This window comes from Grampus griseus (assembly GCF_964374135.1).
Source record: "Grampus griseus genome assembly, chromosome: 10".
Lineage (NCBI taxonomy): Eukaryota > Metazoa > Chordata > Mammalia > Artiodactyla > Delphinidae > Grampus > Grampus griseus.
Genome location: NC_139004.1, coordinates 43962194 through 43988057, shown reverse-complemented (window position 1 = coordinate 43988057; position 25864 = coordinate 43962194). Strand labels below are relative to the sequence as shown.

Below are 25864 nucleotides of genomic sequence, written 5' to 3'. Positions count from 1 at the left end.
AGCAACTTGGAATATTTGAAATGTCCAGTTTTCTAGAAATTATTACAAAGCTTGGAAAGAAACAAGAAAGTAGGGTCAATTCACAGGAGAAACGAATACAAACTGGTCCCAAGGAAGCACAGACATTAGACTCATCAGACAAAGACTTTAAATCACTTGTCTTAAATACCCTCAAAGAGCTAAAAGAAACCATAGACAAAAAGCTAAAGGAAAGAAGAATGATGTCTTAACAGAGAGAAAATCGCAATAAAGAGAATAAAACTATAAAAAAGAACCAGAGAGAAACTCTGGAGCTGAAAATTATAGCTAAAACGAAAAAGTAGCCAATTTCAGCAGGCGGAAAAAAGAATCATCAAACTTGCAAGTAGATTGGTTGAGATCATCCAGTCTGAAGAGTAGGAAGAATAAAGAATGAAGAAACATGCACACAGCCAAAGAGACACGTGAGACACCAGCAGGTGCACCAACAAATGCACACGGGACACCCAGGAGGAGGGGACAGAAGGGTATAAAGAACAGTTGAAGGAAAACGGCTGAAAATCTCCCTGACTCGATACAAGACATACAACTACACATCCAAACAGCTCAACAAACTCCTAGGAGGACAAAACACACAGAAACACATTATAAAGAAACCACTGAAAGAGACAAAAGAAAACATGGATAGGAGCAAGACAAACCACTCTTCACTTACCAGAAACAGCAAGAGTATCAGCGGCCTTCTCAGCAGAACCCAAGGAGAACAGAAGGCAGCACGGTAACATATTTTGCTCAAAGAATAAAGCTGTCAACCAAGATTCATATGCCCTTTAAAAATGGAGAAATTAATACATTCCCAGATAAACAAAAGCTGAGGGAGTCTGTTGCTAGTAGACCTGCCCTACAGGAAATATTAGAGAGAGTCCTTCAGGCAGAAATGTAAGGTCACTAGACAGTTCTTGAAAACCACACAAAAATAAAGGACACTGGTAAAGGTAACTACATAATATATAAAGGCCAGTATTACTGCATTTTTGATATGTAAGTCCTCTTTTTCTTCCAATATGATTTAAAAGGCAAATGCATAAAACAATAACTATAAATCAATGTTAATAGGCACACAATGTATAAAGATGTAATTTGTGACAACAACAACATAAAGGGGGAGGGACAGAGTTAAACAGAAGCAGAGGTTTGTATACTACAGAGGTTAAGCTGGTACTAACTGTCGTAAGTTTAAGAGGGTAACTGCAATCCCCAGGGTAACCAGTAAGAAAATAAATAAAAATACATATACAGAAAAGGAAATGAAGAGAATTCAAACGGTACACTGCAAAAATATCAATCGCAAAAGAAGGCAGTAATAGAAGAACTGAGGGACAAAGGGATGTGACCCACAGAAAACAGCAAAATGACAAAAGTGAATCCTTTCTTATCAGTAATTATTTTAACTGTAAATAGATTAAACTCTCCAATTGCAGAGGATGGAAAAATGCCTGAAATTACATAATCAAACTATGTGCTCTCTATAAGAGACTCACTTTAGATCCAAAGACAAAAATAGGTTGAAAGTGAAAGGATGGAAAAAGATATTCAATGAAAATAGTAACCAAAAGAGAGCTGGGGCCATACTAGCAACAAGCAAAACAGATTTTAAGTCAAAAAATGTTACGAGACAAAACAACATTATATACTGATAAAAGGATAAATCTGTCAGGAAGATGAAACAATTACAAACATATACGCACTGAAAAACAGAGACCCAGAATACATGAAGGAAAAATCGAAAGAACTGAAGGTAGTAATAGACAGCTCTACAACAACAGTTGGAAACTCTTTCATAAATGGGTAGAACAACTAGACAGATGAGCTACAAGGAAAGAGGACCTGAACAACACTATAACCAACTAGACATAACAGACAATATGGAACACTCCATCCCAAACAGCAAAATACACATTCTTCTCAAGTGTACAGGGAACGTTCTCCAGGATAGATCATATGTTAGGTGACAAAATAAGTCTTAATAAATTTAAAAATACTGAAATTATAGAAAACATCTTCTCTGACCACAGTGGGATGAAATAAGAAATCAATTACAGAAAGAAAACTGGAAAATTCAAAAATATGTAAAAATTAAACAACACATTCATAAACAACCAATGGGTCAAGGAAAAAAGAAAATTAAAAGGGAAATTGGGAAGTACTTTGAGACACATGAAAACAAAAATACAACACACTGAAACTTATAGAATATAGAGAAAACTGCTTGTGGGGAAATTTCTAGCTGTAAACACTACAATAAAAAACAAGAAAAATCTCAAATCAATAACTTAACTTTACACTAGAAAAAAAAAAGAGCAAACTAAACACAAAACCAATAGAAAGAAGGAAATAAAGATTAAAGTGGAGATAAAATAGAGAAGAGAAATACAATAGAGAAATACAATAGAGAAAATTAAAAAAAAAACACCCCAAACTTGGTACTTTGAAAGGGTCAACAAAATTGACAGAGACTGGGCTTCCCTGGTGGCGCAGTGGTTGAGAGTTCGCCTGCCGATGCAGGGGACACGGGTTCGTGCCCCGGTCTGGGAAGATTCCCACGTGCCGCAGAGCGGCTAGGCCCGTGAGCCATAGCCGCTGAGCCTGCGCGTCCGGAGCCTGTGCCCCGCAACGGGAGAGGCCACAACAGTAAGAGGCCCGCATACCACCCCCCGCAAAAAAAAAAAAATTGACAAAGACTGACAAAGCAAAAAAGACACAAGACACAATAACTAAAATCAGAAAAGTGGGGACATTACTAATGACTTAACTGAAATGAAAGGGATAAGCGAAAACTATGAACAACTTCACACCAACAAATTAGACAGCCTAGATGAACTGGACAAATTCCTAGACATACACACATTACCAAAACTGACCTAAGAAGACAGAAAATCTGAACAAACCTGTAATAGGCAAAGAGACTGAGTATTTAAAAACTTCCCAACAAAGAAAAGCCCAGGACTAGATGGCAGCCAAACATTTAGAGAAGAATACCAGTGCTTCTCAAACCCTTCCAAAAAAGGAGTGAGCACTTCCTAACTCATTCTATGAGGCCAGCATTACCCTGATAGTAAAGGCAAAGAAAGACATCACAAGAAAATTATAGACCAATATCCCTTATGAATACAGGATGCAAAAATTCTCAACAAAATACTAGCAAACCAAATCCAGCAGCACACTGAAAGTATTATAAACCATGACTAAGTGGGATTTATCCCAGTGAAGCAAGGGTGGTTCAACATATGAATATCAATCAATGTATATACGACGTTAATAGAAGGAAGGACAAAAACCACATGATCATTTCAGATGCTGAAAAAGTATCTGAAAATATCCAACACATTTTCATGGTTAAACACACACACAGAATAGAAGGAAACTTCCTTAACATAATGAAGGGCATTTATGAAAAACCTATGGCTAACATATCCTTGGTGAAAGACAAAAGTCTTCCCCCTGAGATGAAGAACAAGACAAGGATGCCCGCTTTCACCACTGCTATTCAACAATGCACTGGAAGTCCTAATCAGAGCAATTAGGCAAGAAATAAAAAGGCATCCAAATGAAAACGAAAAGGCAAAACTATACCTATTCACAGATGACACGGTCTTATATACAGAAAAAATCCTATAGAATCCATTAAAAAAACCTATTAGAACTAATAAATGAACTCAGCAAAGTTGCCAGATACAAGAACAACCCAAAGAAATCAGTTGTAGTTCTAACACTAGTAGTGAACAATCAGAAAAGGACACTAAGAAAAAGTTCCATTTACAACAGCATTCAAAAGAATAAAATGCCTATAAATTTGGCCCAGGAAGTGAAAGACACGTATGCTGAAAACTGCAAAACATTGCTGAAAGGAATTAAAGGCCTAAACAAACATAAAGAAATCCCCTGTTCACAGACTGAAAGATAATATTGAAAGGATATCAATACTACCCAAAGCAATCTACAGATTCAACGCAATCCCTATGAAAGTTCCAATGCCCTTTTCTACAGAAACGGAAAAGCCAATCCTCAAATTCATATGGAATTGCAAAGGACTCTAAATAGCCAAAACAATATTGAAAAAGAGGAACGTGAAGTTGGAGAATTCAAACTTCCTGATTTCAAAACCTACTACAATGCTAAAGCAACCAAAAAAGTGTTATATGGCAAGAAGAGAGACATACTGACCAACACTATAGAATCGAGAGTCCAGAAATAAACCCATATAACTAGGTCCAGTGAAGTTTTGACAAGGGTGTAAGACCATTATGATGGGAAAAAGGTCTTTTCAGTAAATGGTGCTGAGACAACAGGCCATCCACATGAAAAAGAATGAAGATGGACCCTTGTATATCACATCATATATAGAAATTGACTCAAAATGGATTGATGACCTAAATATAAGAGTTCAAACTATAAGACTCCTACAATAAAATATAGGTGTCCATTTTCATAACCTTGAATTTAGCAATGGGCTTTTAAATATGACATCAAAACTACAAGTAACAACCAACAAGAACAAAACATACTGGATTTCATCAAAATTAAAAGCTCTTGTCCATCAAAAGAAACTGTCAAAGAAGTGTTAAGACAACCTACAGAATGGGAGAAAAAATTTGCAAACTGTTATAGACTGAATGTTTATATCCCCTCCAAAATATGTATGTTAAAATCCTAACCCCCAATGTGATGGTACAAAGAGGTAGGGCCTTTGGTAGGTGATCAGTGCTCTATAAGAGAGACCCCAGAGAGCTCTCGCCCCCTTCTGCCTCATGAGGACACAGTGAGAAGATGACCGTCCATGAACCAGGAGATGGGGCCTCAGTGGGCACTGAATCTGCCAGCACCTTGATCTTGGACTTCCCAGCTTCCAGAACCATGAGAATACATCTGTTGTTAGAAGCTATCCAGCCTATGGTAACTTGTTATAGCAGCCAAAATGGACTAAGACAGAAATCAGATATCTGATAAGGGTCTAGTATCCAAAATGTATAAGGAACTCTTAAACTCAATAACGAAAAGACAACACAATTCAAAATGGGCAAAAGATGTGAACAGACATTTCTCCAAAGACGACACACAAACAGCCAACAAGCACATGAAAAATAATGACAGCATTAGTCATCGGAGAAATGTAAGTAAAAACCACAGTGAGGTACCACTTCACACCTATCAGGATGGTGTTATGGGCTGAATTGTGTTCCTTCAAAAAGGGCATGTTAAAGTCCCAATCCCTCCTGCCTCAGAACAGGACCCTATTTGAAGACAGGGTCTTTACAGAGGTAATGAAACTAAAATGAGGTCATCAGGGTCGGCCCAAATCCAATACGACTGGTGTCCTTACAAAAAGAGGAAAGAGGATGCGCAGAGGGAAGACGATGTAAAGACACAGGGAGAACGCCACGTTAAAATGAAGGCAGAGATTAGGGTGATGCACGTACAAAGCGAAAGACGCCAGCAAACCGCCAGGAACCAGGAGAGGCCTGGAACAGATCCTCCCTCACAGCCTCAGAAGGAGCAAAACCCGCCAACACCTTGAGTTCAGATTTCTAGCCTCCAGAACTATAGACAATAATTTTTTTTAAGCCACTCATTTTGTGGCACTTTGTTACAGTGGTCCTAGAAAACTAACACAGATGGTTATAACTGAAACAAAAGGGGATTACAAACGTTGGCAAGGAAGCAGAGAACATATAAAACCCTCACAACACAGCTGGTGGGAATGTAAAATTGTATCACCTCAGTGGAAAACAGCCTGGCAATTTCTCAATTAGTTAAACACAGAATTACGTTATGACCCAGCAATTCTACTTTTAGGTGTATACACAAAAGAACTGAAAGTAGGCACTCAGACAGATACTTGTATGTGAAATGTTCACAGCGGTGCTCTCAGACCATACAGCTGAAGTGGGGAAACAACTTACTGTCCATCAAGGGGTGAATGGATAAACACACAATGGAATACTATTCAGCCATAAAGAGGGATGAGGTACTGATAGATCCTACAACAAGGAGGAACCCTGAAAACACGCTCAGTAAAAGAAGCGAGACACAAAAGGTCACCTGTTGTATGACTCCATTTACATGCAATCCCCAGCATGGACAGATCCATGGAGACAGCAGGCTGCCAGGGCTGGGTGGGTTACTTCCCAGGGACCGGGTTTCACTGGGGTCACGAGCTGACTGGTGGTGGTTGCACAACACTGTGAATGTACTAAGCGTACTGAATTGTATGCTTTTAAATGGTTAATTTCATATCATGTGAATTTTACTTAAATAAAAAAAAAAGTAACGGGTACTTTTGAAACCCTGTTACCAACTGTAATTTATACTCTGAGCTATTCTATCTTTATTTCATATTATTTGCCAGTGTTTAAATAATGTATTAAACATATTCCTAAATGTAGGTACCCCCAAATCATTATTCACCTCACAGTAAAGGCTTTCCCTGAAAGAAACCAAAAAGAATTTCAACTGAATTAACAGTAAAAAGAAAAATAAGAAAGGAAAGTGCTGCAGAGGAACAGAGCTCTGTAGCATCAGGGCCACGGGGCGCATGGGTCCCACCTTCTCCAGTGTTGCTTTGAGGTCTGAACCCCTCATCACAGGATGACAGGGTGGCGAGAGCCAAGGGAAGCCCAGTCCACTGTGTAAAGCCCCCATCCCAGCCCTTGGCACAATCGCGCAGTGCAGACCAGAATATAAAACCAGAAAGGAAGTCCTGTGTCCAGTGACAGACCAAGCACACCTCTCACTTCTACCTAATAAGAGAGAAAAGCTACTGAGGAGTAAAAGCATTCACAGATTACAACAAAAGGTGTTAGCTCTACTATGACACATAGTACAAAGAACTATCACCTTTAAAGGTACTCTGTGGGCAGCAATTACTGTTCTTTATTAAACTGTATGAGAATTAAAGATATGTCATATGTTATTCAGCACAGTAAAAAGACAACTTTACTAGTAAGAAAGGATATAGCACACTGTTCCAGGCGCCAGTGAAAAAACTGCAATCTGAAAAGTTCAAGTGTGTCTTTTCACAACAAAAAAAAACACAACCTCTTCAGAGAAATAAACGTATTTAAGATCATTTAGAGATTTTATTCAATATTCTGAATGCAGATTCTTAAAATGTCTGTATCTTAAAATATTAGTATTTCATCATAAAATTGCAATTTTTATGCAAAGGGTGAAAGCAAAATGAAAAGACCAAAACTCAAGACACCTAAATTAGGCGGGAACTACTGACAGATATGGTTAACTGAACAAACTAGCAAAGCACTGCAAGGATTATTACCTCACTGGAAATTCTTAAAAGAAATTGAGCTTAAAATGCATACCAGTATTTTAAGGAGGAAAAAGGGAAGGTGCCAATAAAAAAACTGGCCAATACAGCTTGTAGACATACTTATTTATTCATTTGGTCACCAGCTTGGACAGTTAAGAGAGGATTTTCCAGGGTCTCAAATCTCTGAACATTTTACAAGCACAGAAAACAATGGCCTTTGCTCCAGATCACTGTTTCAAGGATGTTCCTGTAACCAACAGCCTTACATACAGAACCTTCCACTGAACGGAACTGTAGGCATGCGAACTGTCCAAGAGGAAAGATCCAGAACCCCACACTCGGAGTTTCTCTCCTCCGAAAGAACCCACTGCACAGGCCACAGTACCTGGCCTTCCTCACGCTGCTCTGTGGGAACTGGGGCTCTGGGAGCTGACACAAGAAAATGCTGATATACTGCTACTGCTACAACCTTCAGGTCCTGCCATCATCCGTGAAATTGTGGCAGCTAAGTTCTCAGGTAGCAAGGAGGACAAAATCTCAGACCTTTCACAGCCCTTAACATGGACAGGACACCACGGTAGGTAGTGGGAGGACAGAGGGATAAAGGTTAAAACCCTCACATCCAAAGACCTCACATCAGCTCTTACTACTGCTATTACCACCTACCCATTAGGCACACACCACTTAATTTATACTTCATACATGAGACTGTCCCATTCAACCTCTAAGCCTGTGGAAGTGAAAAATAAGTTTTTTAGTATACAAAGCAGCTAATTACTAATATCAAAAGCTTCCACACCACATTTCTTCCCTGCTTGGTCTGTTCCCAAGATGCAATTACTTTTCATCATTTCCACTTTGGGCCATATATTTAGATTGTTGCCTATATAATTCTAAATTACATGCTGATATTTTGGGTTCTTTATTTATTAACTTAATCTATTGAATTCCTGCTATGAAAGATGAGTAACTGGCTCTTTATGCTACCACTTACCTATTCTCTTTTTTTCCATTAAAAAAGGTATAATTTTCATACAGTAAAATATTCCCCCTTTAGTGTATAGTTCTGCAAAATTTGACAAATTCAGTCATGATACCACCTCCACAATCAGACTGAACATTTCCATCACCCAAATGACCTCCCATCCCTTTGTAACTAACACCTCCTCCATTCCCAGCAATCACTGTTTTCTGTACGTATAGATTTCTTTTCCAGAATGTCACATGAAAGGAATCATACCATATGGCTTCTTTCACCTAGCATGATGCCTGCTGTTGGGTATACCAGTAGTCTGTTCCTTTTTTATTGCTGAGTAATATTCCATTGCATGCCTATAGGCAGCCTCAGAGATGCTGTGGGTTCAGTTCCAGACCACTGCAATAAAGCGAGTATCACAATAAAGTGAGCTACAAATTGTTTGGTTTCCCAGTGCTATTAAGTGTGTAATAGCTATATGCCTAAAAAAAACAATGCACGTCTTAATTTAAAAATACTTCATTGCAAAAAAAACCACTAAACATCATCAGCTTTCAGCAAGGCTTAATCTTTTTGCTGGGGGAAGGTCTTGCCTCGATGTTGGTGGCTGATGACTGATCAAGGCGGTGGTTGCTGAACGCTGGGGTGGCTGTGGCAGTTTCTAAAAATAAGACAATGAAATCTGCCATGTCAACTGACTCTTCCTCTTGCAAATGATTTCTCTGTAGGATACAATGCTGTGTGAGCATTTTACCCACAGGAGAGTTTCTCTCTAAACTGGAGTCAGTCTTCTCCAACCCTGCTGCTGCATTATCAACTAAGATTATAGAATATTCTAAATCCTTTGTTGTCATTTCAACAATCTTCACCAGGATTATATTTCATCTCAAAAAACCACTTTCTCTGCTGATTCACAAGAAACAACTCCTCATCCATTCAAGTTTTATCATAAGATTGTAGCAATTCAATCACACCTCTGGGCCCCACTTCTAATTCTAGTTCTCTTGCTATACCCACCCTATCTGCAATTACTTCCTCCACTGAAGTCTTGAACCCCTCAGTCATCCATGAGGGCTGGAATCAACATCTTCCAAGCTCCTGTTAATGTTAGTATTTTACCTCTTCCCATGAATCATAAATGTTCTTAACAGCATCTAGAATGGTGAATTCTTTTCAGAAGGTTTTCAATTGACTTTTCCCAGATCCTATGCAGCTATAGCCTTACAAAATGTATTTCTTAAATAAGACTTGGAAGTTGAAATTATTCCTTGTCCATGGGCTGCAGAGTAGATGTTATGTTAGCAGGCAGGAAAACAACATAAATTTTATATATCTCCACTGGAACTCTTGAGTGGTCAAGTGCATTGTCAATGAGCAGTAATAATTTGAAAGGTATCTTTTTTTTTTTTCCTGAGCAGTAGGTCTCAACTGTGGGCTTAAAATATTCAGTAAACCATGCTGTAAACAGATGTTCTGTCATCTAGGCTTTGTTGTTCCATTTACAGAGGAAAGGCAGAGTAGATTTAGCATAATTCTGAAGGGCCCTAGGATTTTTGGAATGGTAAATGAGCACTGGCTTCAACTTAAAGTCACCAGCTGCATCAGCCCGTAACAAGAATCAGCCTGTCCTTTGAAGTTTGGAAGCCAGGCATTGACTTCTCTTCCCTAGCTATGAAAGTCCTAGATGGCATCTTCTTCCAATGTAAGGCTGCTTCGCCTACATTGAAAACCTGTTGTTTAGTGCAGCCATTTTCATTCATTATCTTAACTAGACCTTCTGGATAACCTGCTGCAGCTTCTACATCAGCACTTGCTGCTTCACCTTGCACTTCCATGTTATGGGGACGGCTTCTTTCCTTAAACCTCATGAACCAACCTCTGCTAACTTCAAACTTTTCTTCTGCAGTTTCCTCACTTCTCTCAGCCTTCACAGAATTAAAGAGAGTTAGAGCCTTGCTCTGGATTAGGCTTTGGCTTAAGGGAATGTTGTGGCTGGTTTGATCTTCTATCCAGAGACTAAAGCTTTCACCCTATCAGCAATAAGGTTGTTTCACTTTCTTATCATTCATGTGTTCACTGCAGTAACACTTTTAATTTCCTTCGAGAACTTTTCCTTTGCATTCACAACTTGGCTAACTGTTCGGTGCAAGAGGTCTAGCTTTCAGCCTGTCTTGGTTTTTGACATGCCTTCATCACTAAACTTAATCTTCAGATTTAAAGTGAGATACGTTTGACTCTTCCTTTTACTTGAACACTTGCAGGCCATTATGGGGTTATTAACTGGCCTAATTTCAATATTGTTGTGTTTCAGGGAAGAGGGAGGCCAGAGGAGAGGAAGAGAGATGAGGGAATGGCCGGTCAGCGGAGCAGTCAGAACACACACAATATTTACTGATTAAGTTTGTCATCTTACATGGGCGCAGTTCGTGGTGCCTCCCAAAATTACAATAGTAACATCAAAGATCACCACTCACAGATCACCCATAACAAATACAATAATAATGAAAAGGTTTGAAATATTGCAAGAACTACCAAAATCTGACACAGAGATACGAACTGAGCAAATGCTGTTGGAAAAATGGCACCGACAGACTTGTTTGACGCAGGGTTGCCACAAACCTTCATTTGTTAAGAAAACACAACATCTGTGAAGCACAAAAAAGTGAAGCACAATAAAATGAGGTATAACACAATTTGTTTATCCAACCACATGCTGAAGGACACTGGGTTTTTTCCAGTTTGGGGGAATTAGAATAAAGCCACTATAAACCCTTATGTACAGGTTTTTGTGTGGACTTAAGGCTTTTATTTCAATGGTATAATTATCTAGTAGTGGTGTAACTAGCTCAAACAGTATGTGCAAATTTAACTTTATAAGAAATTGCCAACTGCTTTCACAACAGCTCTACCATGTGGGCCCCCAGCAAGAATGAGACTTCCAGTCACTCTGCATCCTCACCAGCACTTGGTATTGTTAGGTTGTTTTTTTTTAATTAGACCAATTCTAATTGACGTATACTCTTAAAATTGCATTTCCCTAATACCTAATGCTGAACGTTTTTTTCACGTGTTTATTATTCAAATATTTGGTGAAATGTCTGTTCAAACTTTTTACTCACTTAAAAAACTGTTTTCTGATTATTGAGCTTTGAGAGGACTTTATATCTTTATAATTCTGGAGATAAGTACTTTATGAAATACATCATTTGCAAATATTTTTCTTCCAGTCTATGGCTATTTTATTACTCTCTTAACAGTGTTTCTGCAGACCAAAGTTTTAATTTTGATAAAGTCTAATTTATCAACATTTTCTTTTACTGAACATACTGAATCCAAGGTTATTCAGATTTTCTTGTTTTCTCCTAGAAGGTTTACATTTAGATCTATGACCCACTCCAAATTAATTTTTTTAAAGGTATGAGGTATGTGTCTAGGTTTTATTGTTTGTTTTTTTTTCTGACATATGGACTTTCAGTTTTTCTACAACTACTTGTTGGAAAATATTCTTTTCCGATTGAATTGCTCTGGCACCTTTATTTAAAAATCCATTGCCCATATATATGTGGGTCTGTTTCTGGACTTTTTATTCTGTCCAGTTGATCTCTATGTTTTTCATTTCCCTAGAACCACACTGTCTTGATTACAGTAGCCCTACAGTAAGTCTTGAAATTAGGTAGTGTGTACCTCTAACTCTGTTCTTTGACTGTTTTCATCAATGTCTCAGCATAAAGATCTTGCACATATTCTGTAGATAAATACATATAAAAAACATTTACATCTTTTTGGTACTATTGCATATGATAATTAAAAAATTTTAAATTTCCAGTTGTTTTTTGGAAGAAATATAATTGATTTGTGTATACTGACTTAGTAGCCTGCAATTTATTAGTTATAATAGCATTTTGGTAGGTTCTTTGACTTTTTTTTTCATAGATAATCACATTGTCTGAGATTAGAGGAAGGTTTTCTTTCTCCCCTTCTAATCTGCCTTCTATTTCTTTTTCTTCCCTTACTGTACTGGTTACAGTCATAGAACGTACTTTGTCTGATTTCAATTCATTTCAATTTTGTAATGGATTTTTTAAGACCAGGATGTGACCTATGTGGGTGTGTATTCACCTGCTGTGGGGCAGTATGTTTATAGCTCAAGTCTTCTACATCCCTACTCGTTCTCTGTCTGCTTATTCTAGTTATTACTGAAAGAGGAGTGCTCAAGTCTCCAAATGTAACTGTGGATTTGTCTGGTTCCCCACTCATTTCTCTCTCTTCTTACTGTGTGTGTGTTTAAGCTACGTTGTTGGGGTATGAACACTTAGGATTCTGATGTCTTGCTGGTGACCTGACCTCCATGTTTTTCTCTTTTGGGGGAGGGCTGAGGAATAAATGCAGGACTGCCCATCATCTTTGGCTTTATCGTTGTTCAGTTCCGGTCTTCCTAAGATACCAAGCTCATTCAAAAAGGATGATGAAATGTGATCCTATAAATACGCTTCTTTAAAAAGTAGGTGATGCCAATTAAGTCATAATTATCTCTCTTCTGATCATCAAAATTCTAATTATTAAGATCTAAGTATTTCTTAATGTTGAAGGTATCTTTTTCAAGTAGTTTTTCTCTGAAATAAAAGTAGCTCCATTGAGCCTTACATTGCATTTAAATGCATTTAAATGATATTTTTCTTGACTTTCTTTCAGTATTTTAACATGCACTTGGAGTTTTTAAGCTCTAATTTGCCCTTATGCCAGCCTGCAACTAAGTACTCATCAAGATGTTTTACATGGATTTTTCATTCATCAACTTTCTTCCCTTTAGAACACAGCTCCTGAGCTGGCTTCACTCTATTGAAAAGCCACGCAATAAAGACATTAAATGAGAGCAAAATATTATTTACAGCTTGCGCACATGCACTCTGCATCTGTGTTCATCTCAGACAAAAAGTTACAATGCAGGTCCAAAGGATGACGTGGAAATTACTATCACAGCAACTAAGTAAGGAATCTACTTGTGGATTGAGCATAAATGGAGGAATGCAATGGAGTCAAAGGTAAGAGTGTACATACATAGTCACTACTGTTAAATAAAAGCATTACTCTTCTTGATAAACATGATAATAGCCTATATTTTTTAAAAAGTGATTCTTCATGAAGTGCCCATCAACAGATGAACGGACAAAGAAGATGTGGTACATATATACAATGGAATATTATTCGGCCATAAAAAAGAATGAAATATTGCCATTTGGGACAACATGGATGGACCAAAAGAATATTATATTAAGTGAAGCAAGTCATACAGAGAAAGAAGAATACTATATGACTTCATCTATACGTGGAATCTAAAAAAACAAAACAAATGAATGAACATAACCAAACAGAACCAGAGTCATAGATACACAGAACAAACAGGTGACTGCCAGAGGGGAGTCGGTTGAGGGGAGGAGAGACACAGATGAGGGAGATTAAGAGGTACAAACTTTAAGTTATAAAATAAATGAGTCACAGGGATGATACGTACAGTGTGGGGAATATAGTCAATAACTATGTAATATCTTTGTGTGGTGACAGATGGTAACTAGAGTTATCATAGTGATTATTTGAAAGATAAAGAAATATCGAACCACTATGTTGTGTACCGGGAACTAACATGGCATTGTAAGTCAATTATACTTCAAAAAGCAAACAACCAACAAATAAACTCATAGAAAAAAGGGTCAGACTTGTGGTTTTCAGAAGTGGGGTTGTGGGAGGGGGAACTGGATGAAGGCAGTCAATCAAAAGGTAGAAACTCCCAGTTATAAGATAAATAATTACTGAGGATGTAATGTAGAACATGATAAACATAATTAACACTGCTGTGCATTACATGTGAAAATAAAGAGTTTTCATTACGAGGAAAAAATATACTTTTTTCTGTTTCTTTACTTTTGTATCTATATGAGATGATGGATATTTGCTAATCTTACTGTGGTCATCATTTCATGATGTATGTAAGTCAGAGCACTGTGCTGCACACCTTATACAGTGCTGTATGTCAATCTTGTCTCAAGAAAACTGGAGAAAAAGAAAAAGAGCAAAGGGGTGTACACTGTGGTCATGATGTAATGGAGACATAAGCTAATTCTGCTTGGTTAGAGAGGGATTATCTTTGTTTCTATCTTTATCAAGCCCACCCTCTCTGATGGGTTCTTTTCTCCTCTTCCTACAAACAGGCTCAGGTCTCCTCTGGCCCCAAACACGCAAACAAACCACCCACGAGGCTTACGCTGATAGCGCCAACACCCCTTTCACTAGCACCTTCCGTGAAACATGCTCACTGTCTGCAGATCCAAGCCACTGTCTCATTCACTCATCTTTAAGTGACTGTGATCTTGCTCTGGTTTCCCCCAGGACACTGACGCCTCTCACCAAATCCAGTCACCTCTCCTCAGTCCTAATCCCACCCAGTCCCTCAGCTACGCAGGACCCTGTGGTCCACACCTCCTCTCACACTCCTCTCCTGACGTTTGTACACTGCACTTTCCTGAAGTACTCCCTCCCTCTCCCCCCATTTCTGCTCTGTCCTTCTACTGCCTGACAAAGGGAAGCATCAGCCAAGATTCTGTTCTGAGTCCTGGCTTTTGACTCCCTACCCCCTCTTCTCCATTATTTGTTCTCCTCTCCCACAGAAAACTCACGATAATCAGCTCTAAAGTAAATTGGGGTTGAGAAGAAAACGTGGAGTCCGAAGGCCTGGCTTCCATTTCTGTTTCTACTGACTTAGTTGCTGTGCACCCAAGGGCATGTAACACCCCACAACTCCACAAAAGTGAAGAGATCTCTTCTAATGTCCCTTCCAATCCCACAGTTCTACAATTCTAACCCTAAAGAACATCAGATTTGCAGCTGGAATTTGTCTAATGCACTGACAAATCCACATTCTGTCTGCCATTTAACTGTCCCAGCTCCAAACCTAATCTCTCAAACCAACAACTTCTTTTAGGTTGCCTATTAATGTTGATGTACTGGTGCCACCAATACCGTAAGCTTGAAATCCTAGTAATCCTATACACTTACCATCTTTTATTCACACTTTCTCTCTTTTTAACCACCCCCATACACTCAAGGCCTAATTCACAGAGCATCTCTTCCAGGAAGTGATCCTCAGCCTCCCAATGTGGTAGCCATCCCCCATCTTCAGAAGAGCCGAGACACTCTATGTGTGCCTCTTTCATTACACTCGGCACATGTTTCCCTCCAGATTCTGGTTATGAAGGAGCAGGGTTTATATCTGAATCTTCTTAGCATTTGCAAAGAGCACCTTGAGCACTGCCTTCCCCAGAGGACAGAAAAACCATAAGATTTGAACTGAATTGACTAAACTCAATATATACTCTGGATGCAGCAGAAGCAGTAGAGTTTTCTAGAATAATTTTTTTTTCAAGAAAAAAAAATTGATATATAATGATTTAGATGTTCCGGCTCTAAAACAGATATTGTTCTTTTTCAGCTAAGGAAGCAGAAGCTCCTCTTGAACTCCTTCAAAATCCAAGCCAACTTACAAAGCACACTAGAGACAGTATGTCTGTGAGGTCACAAGTTTTTTAAACGCATGTTTATTAAACGATATACTCTTAAATATTTGGTTTTACATTTGAGCATTTCTTTTTTTATCTAAGTGGTTTACGAGGCAAAGTAGTTTGATAAACTGTTCGACCTGATGAACTATCCTCGGAAGTGTGGATCTGATGTAGTAAATGAGAATGCCCAGCCAGTCCATACTGCGTTATCTTCTCCTTCAACTTCCCTACAGCACAAAGTCTCCAAAATGAAATATGATATCATTGATTTTCAGCTTCATTAATAAGCTTAAATGCATTCCTCTAAAAATTTTTTTAAAATGCCCCCCATTGAGACAGTAAAACAAATTGAGAGGAAAAAAAAAGGTTTTCAGCTTCCGTTATTACGTAAAAATGCAGCCTAGCAGACAGAAGAACTAGAATTTCCAAGGAGTCTAAAGCAGAAAAGCCAAAGCTTTGGCTTAATTCACCCAGAAGATAGGATGTTTGGCGTGAGGCCCAGAAGGTAGTACAACGTGTCACTGCAAGAACATGACATGAAACTGAAGGGCCTGTCCACTGTCTCATTACTGAGGCTGCAGGGCAGGGTCCGACCTACCTGGCTGATCCCTGAGGGAGGGATCTTGTACGCCTGCAGCTTCTGTCTCAGCAGCTCGGGATCACTGTGCCGGAAGGGGCACCCTGACAACGACAAGCAGCACAGCAGCAAGGTTATTCACCCGGACGTAATACACCACCACACTCGAAAGACCGTCTCAGCGCCCCTTAATTGTCTAACAGCTTATTAATAAAAAAGTTAATTGCCCATGGGTGCAACTGCTTTCCTCTCTTTATCTAAATGACGACTGAGCTGTGCGGTTACCAGGGCACTACAGCCTCAAGACTTACATAAAACATTCCAGCATTCTCAGGCAAGGCTGCCCACTCACTAGAAGGAGGAAGCAGTTTTAATTATGCTACTAGCTAACAAGCAGAGATAATCACCAAGTAGCTATAAAACAGTTTACCTAAAAACTTTATGCAATCTCACATTTTTTTCTAGTTTAAAAAAATTACATAAAGGCATAAAGGAAGACAGATGGTGTAAACAAAAAGAAAAACGTGCAAACTCTAAGAAATATAAAAATCTCACATCATTTTCACATGTTAATTTTATGCCTACTTCCCAAAGAGTAGAATCCATATAAATTTAAAGGAATCCCAGATGGACATGAGATGACAAATAGGAAACTGCTTCATAGAAAAACAACTTATAGTAGGTACATGTAATCTCTATATTATTTCATGAGAAAAATATGGATGGACTACTAAAAAATATGCATAAATAATACAGAAGAATTGAAATGTAAAAGCTGTGTTAGGCCAAAATTTAGGAAATTTTAGGTATTTTAATAAGAAACTGTAATGATAAGTCAACATACTTAATTTAAAATTTAATACAGGAAACCAGATAATTTTTTTCAGTCATACAGATGATGGACCTGTAAGTTAATTAGAAACAACTGTGCATTTTTAATGAAATCAATGGAAAATTGGTTGCAGCAAAAATAATGGAAAAACAGCCTAGATGCTAAACAAATGTGTTTAACCAAAAGTCTTAACTACAAGTAAAAGCATCCATGATAACACTGGATCCCTACAAATTATGAAAGTCACAAAATTCACCGTAGTATATAGTTTATTAAGATCAACACTGTAATGCCATTTAGTACGAGGAAGTGTGACGAGCAGCTGTACAGCACGTAGTTAAGAGTCTGGAGCTGCCCTTCCTGCATCTGAATCTCACTTTACCAGCTATGGGTCAGGGGACCATGGGCACGTCTCGTGTCTTGTTGTTGATTCAGCTTCACTGTCTGTCACGTGTGGGAAATACACCCGCAGAGTTCCTGTGACAATGGAGGATAAAGCCCTTACACTCTCTCGGCTCGTAGGAAGCACCCAACATGGGTTAGCCAACATTATTACTCTAAAAAAAGTCTGATGATGAAATGGCAAAGGGTCCCAATGAGAAACAAATGAGGCTTAGTTAAGCCCAGAATTATTAAAGGACACCAGAAAGAGACAGATTAATTGAACTGTCCAAATTTCATTTGAAATAATGGCTATACCTGTAATGAAAAGGATCAGAAAGGGCAAAGCCAAGAAGAAACTGAAGATTGACAAAAAACCAGAGGTCACAAAAAAGTCTTTCAAAGCTACGCTCACAAGAAGAAGAAAACAGAAGAAACAAACCACCTCAGGAGCAGGGAAGCTGGTGTTATTTTGACAAATGACAGACAGAAAACAGAACTTGACAACTCCTACTTTGTTTCTATCTTCCACATCAAAGGGAACAATCTTCCAAACTGGAAAGGGCTGAACTCACAGGTAACTTAAGATGAAGTGGATGTAGACACAACTAATGCTGATTCCAGCAAAGTGTTGAATAGAACTTCCCAGCACACATTTGTGGAAAGGATGGATAAACAGTCTGGAATATAGTTCTACCTACATCAACTCTGACTGGCTGAACAACACCATTCCAGGCAGTGCTGGTTAATGAAATATGTCAACCTAGGGGCTACAGAGCTTTGCAAACTACACAAATCTAAAAGGATAGAGACTTCTGGTTTCCAGTCTGGCACAGAAAGAGCTTAGAAGTTGTCACTCCATCCTAACAAGTAAAAAGCTGAACAGGGCTTCCCTGGTGGTGCAGTGGTTGGGAGTCCGCCTGCCAATGCAGGCGACACGGGTTCGTGCCCCGGTCCGGGAAGATCCCACATGCCGCGGAGTGGCTGGGCCCATGAGCCAAGGCTGCTGAGCCTGCGCATCCGGAGCCTGTGCTCCGCAACGGGAGAGGCCACAACAGTGAGAGGCCCGCATACCGCAAAAAAAAAAAAAAAAAGCTGAACAGACTGAAAAATCAACAACTCCTCTCAGATCTGTCAAAGAAATGAGGTCACAGGGCAAACCACTGCCCCCAAAATTGGAGGGAGAGGCAGACAGAGAGAATCACAACAAACCAGAGCAGAAATCTCTGTAGGAACCAGCACTGGGGTAGGGAAACCTAACCTGTAACTGACAAATTTCTGGAGTCTCTGTGTGGACACGTCTGAGAGTTAGAAGCTCCAGGGAGACCAGTCAGAGGAGGGCTACACTTTGTAGCTGAACTTCAGGGGCTCTACCAGGTGCTCACAGTGAATAACAGAGAAATCCCCCTCATGCTCTAGCACGGGGGTAAGCAAAGGTACCATTTTAAATACTCTGGAGTACTCTGTTCCTCTTAGTAAGGCTGCCCTCAGGAGAAACTATTTTACCAGAGCCTGACCTACCTGGGGGAAGAGAAATGCGCAGCTCCAGCCTCCTGGGGCCGTCCTGTCCCCCCAAAGGGAGGAAGCTGAGAATCACTGTTGAAGTTCACAGCCCACAGCCACAGGGTCACTAAACACTGAGACCCAATTACCCAATCCAACACTATAGACACCCCCCTGCTCACCACTGCATCACTACAGACCTATGTACTGGAGTTTGTCACGTCTACCTTTCAACAAAAAATAACAGTGTGAAGAGACGGAAAACGTGTCAGAATTAGAGCCAGATAAGGCAGGGATACTGGAGTTATCAGACTGGGAATTTAAATTAACTATGATTAATATGCTGAGGGCTCTACCGGAAAAAGTAGACAACATGCAAGAACAGATGTGTAATGTAAGCAGACAGATGGAAATTCTAAGGAAGAATCAAAAAGAGACGCAAACACTGTAAGAGAAATGAAGAATGCCTTTGATGGGCTTATTAGCAGACACAGCTGAGGAAAAGATCTCTGTGCTTGAGGATATGTCAATAGAAACTTCAAAACCAAAAAAACAAAAGGAAAAACAACAAGAACAGAATAGCCAAGAACTGTGAACAACTATGAAAGGTGTAACATATGAGAATGGGAATACCAGAAGGAGGAGAGAGAGAGAAAGAAACAGAAGCAATAATGACAGAGAATTTCCCCCAAATTAATGTCAGACACCAAACCACAGACCCAGGAAGCTCAGAGAACACCAAGCAGGATAAATGCCAAAAAAAGGCAGCTAGGCATATTATATTCATACTTCAGAAAATCAATAACAAAGAAAAATCTTGAAAGAAGCCAAAGGGGAAACACCTTACCTACAGAGAAGCAAAGAAAACAATTCTATCTAACCTATCCTCAGAAACTGTGCAAGAAGAGAGTGGAGTGAAACAGTTAAACTGTTGAGAGAAAAAAAATCCCTCAAACCCAGAATTCTGTACCCTGAGAAATTCTCCTTCGAAAGAGGAGAAATAAGGATTTTCTCTGACAAAAAAAAATTCAGGTAATCTGTTGCCAGACCTGCAGGGCAAGAAACATTAGAAGAAGTTCTTCAAAGAGAAATAAAATGATACAAACCAGAAATTCAGATCTACCCAAAGAAAATTTGAACATCAGAGAATGATAAGGAAAGGTAATATAAAAACTTTTATTTTCCTTATTCATAAATAATCTGACAGATAACAGTTTGTTCAAAGTAATGGGAACAGTGTATTCTGTTATGCATGTTTATGTATATATCTGTGTGTGTTTATATATTCTTAGATATAAATGAAATGAATGACAGAATGATACAGGGAAGTAGAAATATTCATTATTATAAGGTACTTGCATTACTTATGTGTGATGTGGTGATTTGAAAAGAGAGTTGGATTAGTTGTACACATATAGTGAAAACTCTTTAAAAAATAAAACTAATTTAAAAAGTAACAAAAGAAGTACAATAGATATGCTAAAAAGAGAAAAAAATGGAATCATATAAAATGCTCAGTTAAAACCACAAAAGGCAGAAAATGTGTGTAAGACAAAAACAAAGAATAAGGGCAACAAATAAAAAACACTAACAAATATGGCAGCCATTAATCCAACTATACCAATCATTACTTTAAACGTCAGTGGTCACCAATTAAAAATAGATTGTCAGAATGGATCAAAATCAAGACCCTACGGTATGTTGTATACAAGAAAGCCACTTTAAAGACTCATGGATTGAAAGTAAAGACAGAGAAAGATACACCATGCTAACACAAATCAAAGAAAGTGGGAGTATCTATGTTACTTTCAGACAGAGCAGTGTTCAAAGGATGGGAGTTTATGCAGGATAAAAAGGGGCATTACATAACGATAAGGGGTGAATACTCCAAGAAGACATCACGATCCGTAATGTGTATGCACTTAACAAAAGAGCATCAAAACACATCAGGGAAAACCTGACAGAATTGCAAGGAGAAGTGCTGACTCCACTGCTGGACTCCACCTCCATCAAGCTGGACAGATCCCGCAGATGGAGAATCTGCAACAACACAGTGAGCTCACGAGCACCATCATTCCGGGACAGAAATGATATCCATAACTGGCTACACCCAACAGCGGCAGACAGCACATCCTCAGCTCATAGGGACAAGCCCTCTGCTGCGGGCCGTGTTGACATGGGGACAGCTGAGCAAATGTGGGGCAGAGGGCACCCGGGAACTCTCTATACCTCCTGCTCAGTACTGCTGTGACCCTAAAACTGCTCCACAAAACTACAGCTTATTCACTTAAAGAAAGGGTAGATCAATGTGTCTAAAAAACAATACGAGCTCGTTGAGTGTTTGCTAAGTACAGTGGTCTCTCAGCATCCACAGAGGACTGGTTCTGGGACCTGCCTGGGATATCAAAGTCTGCAGGTACCCAAGTCCCACAGTTGGCCCTCCGTATCCAAGGTTCCACATCCTCAGATTCAGCCAACCTCGGATCGTGTAGTACTGTATATATTTGTTGGAAAAAATCTGCGTGTAAGATGGACCCACGCAGTTCAAACCCCTGCTGTTCAAGAGTTAGCTGTGTATTATTTTCTAGCTGATAGAGTTTAAATTAAAAACAAAGTAAAACAAACAGAATTGACCAGAATAAATAAGATACAAAAACAGGAAGAAGAAATATAAAATCCTGTCTTTAAGCTAATAAAAATCAACTAAGTAAGTGCTGAGTGTGAGGACCTGGAAACCGACAGAACCATTGGGAGCTTCACTTGGCCAAGCTCAGTGTAAGTTACTCCCTGGTGTGGCCACTGGGAAAAGCTGCAGACTTTCTCACCGCAAGTATCTGGTCAGTTGTTTTCGAAGTGTAGAAGACATCAAAATCACCCAGAGAACTAGCAAATAAATCTGAGTTTATGCGTCTGAGGGTGGAGCCTGAGTCTGTATTTCTAAAAGCTCCGTAAGTGCCTGACACAAGCGGTGAAAACCGCTCACTGTGTGTTCCAGGACTGGCCACCTTTGCCATCTACTAAATATGAATGCTCTGGACACATGAAGCATCTTTCTTAAAATTCCATTTGAGATTTTTTGGATCTTTAACAGCCTGCAAGTGTGTGATCTTCTAAAAAAGAATTTCATTTAAGATGAAATTAAAACAAGAAAAAGTTTTGACACATATTGCAGTCAGCTTTGGTAATCTAGAAAATTTAACTAATATGGACTATTAAGTCATCCTCTCACATACCAGACAAGTGAGGAGCTTTTCAAGGTATGCTCAGAGAACTATTTTAGAAAAAAGTTGTTAAACTCAGAAATCTACAGAAAACAGATTAACTTTCTTTTTAACCTACAACTTAGGCAAATTGATAGATGTTTGAAACTGTGACTTGTTAAATCCCTCAATCTTTGTTAATCAGATGATAGTAATGAGAATAAAACACACTCTCCCTCAGTAGTCTTTGAAAATTGATCAATCTACTGTTCCAAAATTCGAGGCACTCAATTTTTAAAAGCTTTGAAGAACTCGCATCAGCCTTCTAAGACACATGCAGAACAGGAGAAAGAGAATAGCAGGTGAAGGGGACGGAGGACTAAAGAGCCCAGTCCAGCACAAAGTAGAGCACAGCAGAACCACTTTCTTGTGCTGACCCAGCTCAATAATAAGACATACCACTAGAAGCTAGTGGAGCTCTGGCTTGACCTGATGACCGACACAAGCTACAAACCCGTTCCCCTTAGTAATGCAAAAACCATTCCACTGTTTCAGTGTTTCCTACAGAGCTCCTGGGTTCCTGTACATCACAGACACATCCAGAGGAAGCACTTACCATGATAATCCCCTTGGCTTGGTGGATTGGTTAGGATAATCTTCAGGCAACTGTAAGGCGTATAGTCTGTCCTCTTGCCTTCCTTTCCAAAGCTATGACGGATGTTGTAAGAGTAGCCTTTATCAAACTGATGAGAGGAAAAAGAAAGAAGAGACAAAGTAAGCCAGCATTGTACTGGTGGTGTCAACAGTGCCCACTGGAATCGAAGAGTACAAAGTGATTTTTCTAAAATAAATTTAGCATTCACAGGCAGATGTACATTTATACCAATATAACATTTGGGTCCTTTACAGGTTTTTAAAGGTAAAAAACTTAAAGGAAACACATTTCTCAGGTTAGAGACACCTTATGTTTATATGTTTAAAGATGAGGATAACCCTTTCCTGAGAATAATCATCGATTTGCTCATTTCTTGGTTTGATTCCAAAGATCATGCTAGATGTAAATCATCTTCTCTACTCCCTTTATCCTAGTCTTCCCTGAATTCCCACATCCTGCCTATTCTACTTTTGAAGTGTCTCCTAACTAATTAATGCCTTCCTCTGGATTTTCACTATACAAAACAAGCAGTCAGCAAATGCTTGATGAAGGAACTACTGTGATTACCTCCTGCCTGGAATTCCTGACTCATGTTCAAAATGCAAGGTAATGGCATAGGAAGGACTTTGAAATGGGTGGGATAAGAAGAAAAAATGAACTCATATTTATTGAAAGGCTCAGTATAGTGGGTCTAAGCTATCTAATACTTTCAGGAAAGCAGGACAGAGAATCAGAATAAGAGATTGGAAAATACTGTGGGTTTTTATGGGTGAGATTTTTTCATTTAAGTATAGTTGATTTACAATGTTGTGTTAGTTTTTGGTATACAGCAAAGTGATTCAATTATATTTATATATATTATATTCTTTTTCAGATTCTTTCCACTATAGGTTATTACAATATATCAAATATAATTCCCTGTAGTATATAGTAGGTCCCTGTTGTTTAGGGGTGAGATTTTTAAATTTGAGGCTACAATTTACATTTAGTGAAATGCACAGATCTCAGGTCTACAGTTTGATGTAACACATACCCGCATTAAGAGACAGCATGTTTCCACCATCCAAGAGGCCCCCTGAGCCCCTCAGCATTCTCAGCATTCTTCCCCGCCCTCCACACCCAGAAGCAACTATTGGTCTGACTTGTGTCACCGTGGCTTTTGCTATTCTATAACTTCACATAAATGGAATTGTACAGTCTTTTGTTTTTGTTTTCTGCGGTACGCGGGCCTCTCCCGCCGCCGCGGAGCACAGGCTCCGGACGCGCAGGCCCAGCGGCCATGGCTCACGGGCCCAGCCGCTCCACGGCATGTGGGATCCTCCCGGACCGGGGCACGAACCCGCGTCCCCCGCATCAGCAGGCGGACTCCCAACCACTGCACCACCAGGGAAGCCCTGTACAGTCTTAAGTATTTTGTGTCTGACTTTTTCATGTCTTTTCATGTTTTTGAGATTGATCCATGCATCACATGTACTGTCACATGTACCAGCAGATTGTTCCACTGTATGAATATACCAGGTAGTTTACCTAGTCTCCTGCAGATGGACACCTGGGCTTTTCCAGTTTGGGGCTGTTATCAGTAAAGCTGCCATGCACATTCTTGCAGATGACTTTTGTGGACATTATTTTCATTTCTCTCAGATAAATACGCAGGAATAGAATTGCTGCTAACCATTTTCCAGAATGGCTGTACTATTTTATACCCCATCAGCAATGCATGAGAGTTCCACATTCTCCCCAAAGTGTGGTGGTGTCAATTTCATTCATTTTAGCCATTCTAATAGATGGGTAGTGGCATCTCATTCTGCATTTCCCTGATGACAAACACTGTTGAGTACTTTTTCATGTGCTTTCTTGGCTGTGATATGCCTTATTTTGTAAAGTGTCTGTTCAAGTCTTTTTAGAATCTGGGTTGACAATTATTCCATTGAAAGAATTCTTCATATATTCTGGATACAAACCTGTTAGGTGTTACAAATATTTTCTCAGTCTGTGGCTTGTCTATTTTCTTGATGTTACTTTTTGACAAGATGAGCAGATGTTTTTATTTTTGATGAATGCTAATTAAGTCACGTTTTTATGGCAGTGCTCCCTGTGTCCTCTCTAAGATAGGTTGCAGAGATATTCTGTATTGTCCTTTAGAAGCCATAATGTTTTAGCTTTTCAGTCTAGGTCCTGATTCATCTCGAGTTAATTTTCGTATGTTCTCTTTTTATCCCCTGTAGGGAAAGAAAAATATTTTTCCCTCTACCCTCCTAGGTTAAATGGCTGGGGCCCATGAATCAAACTGATAAAAGACAGATTAACAAGGAAAAAACCCCCCACTTAATTACATTTGTACATAAGTATATGTACAAAGAGATACGACTCCAGGAGGTAGGCTGATGACTGAAGCTTAAACATCATCTTAGGCTAAATCAAGGAAAAGGGGTTTAGGGATTCTGGGTTGGGGAAGCAAGTTCTGAGAAGGGGGAGGGGAGGAAATACAGGGTAAATAAGGGTTGGCTTGTTCTGCAGATAAGACTTGGGTAGCTTTCTTCCTGGTACAGAGATAACATTACAAATGTAAATTTCCTTTATAAGAGGGGAAATTTATACTGTATCCTTAGGCAGTTAGGGGAGGAGAGAGCTTTTCCTGCATCTGCTCCTCCTTTAGCTCAAAATAATCCTTATGCCTGCCAATTGGAAATTGTCACTTGCCATCTGCCTCTACAAGGATGAGGTCCCTGGCCACTGCAGTTGCTGACCTTCAACACCGCTTGAAAGGAGTTCAGGGCTGAGATCAGGAAGGAGGCACTCTGTGCTCTGGTATAACTGTGAAAAAGCCTTCAGATAGTTAGATACTTTCAGGTAAAGATTTTATGAGCCTAATTTTATGAGCCTA

General features: G+C 39.3%; 1 protein-coding gene across 1 annotated transcript in view; it reads right to left on the bottom strand.

Annotated features, from left to right (window-relative positions):
• Window positions 1-25864, bottom strand: part of PRIM2 (DNA primase subunit 2) — a 277973-nt gene that overhangs the window by 19114 nt on the left and 232995 nt on the right. Inside the window, exons 11-12 of the mRNA XM_082664255.1 lie at window positions 22942-23068; window positions 16431-16513 (exon numbers count right to left, since the gene is read on the bottom strand). Coding sequence (XP_082520381.1) covers window positions 16431-16513; window positions 22942-23068 — 210 coding nt within the window. The remainder of the gene's footprint in view (window positions 1-16430; window positions 16514-22941; window positions 23069-25864) is intronic.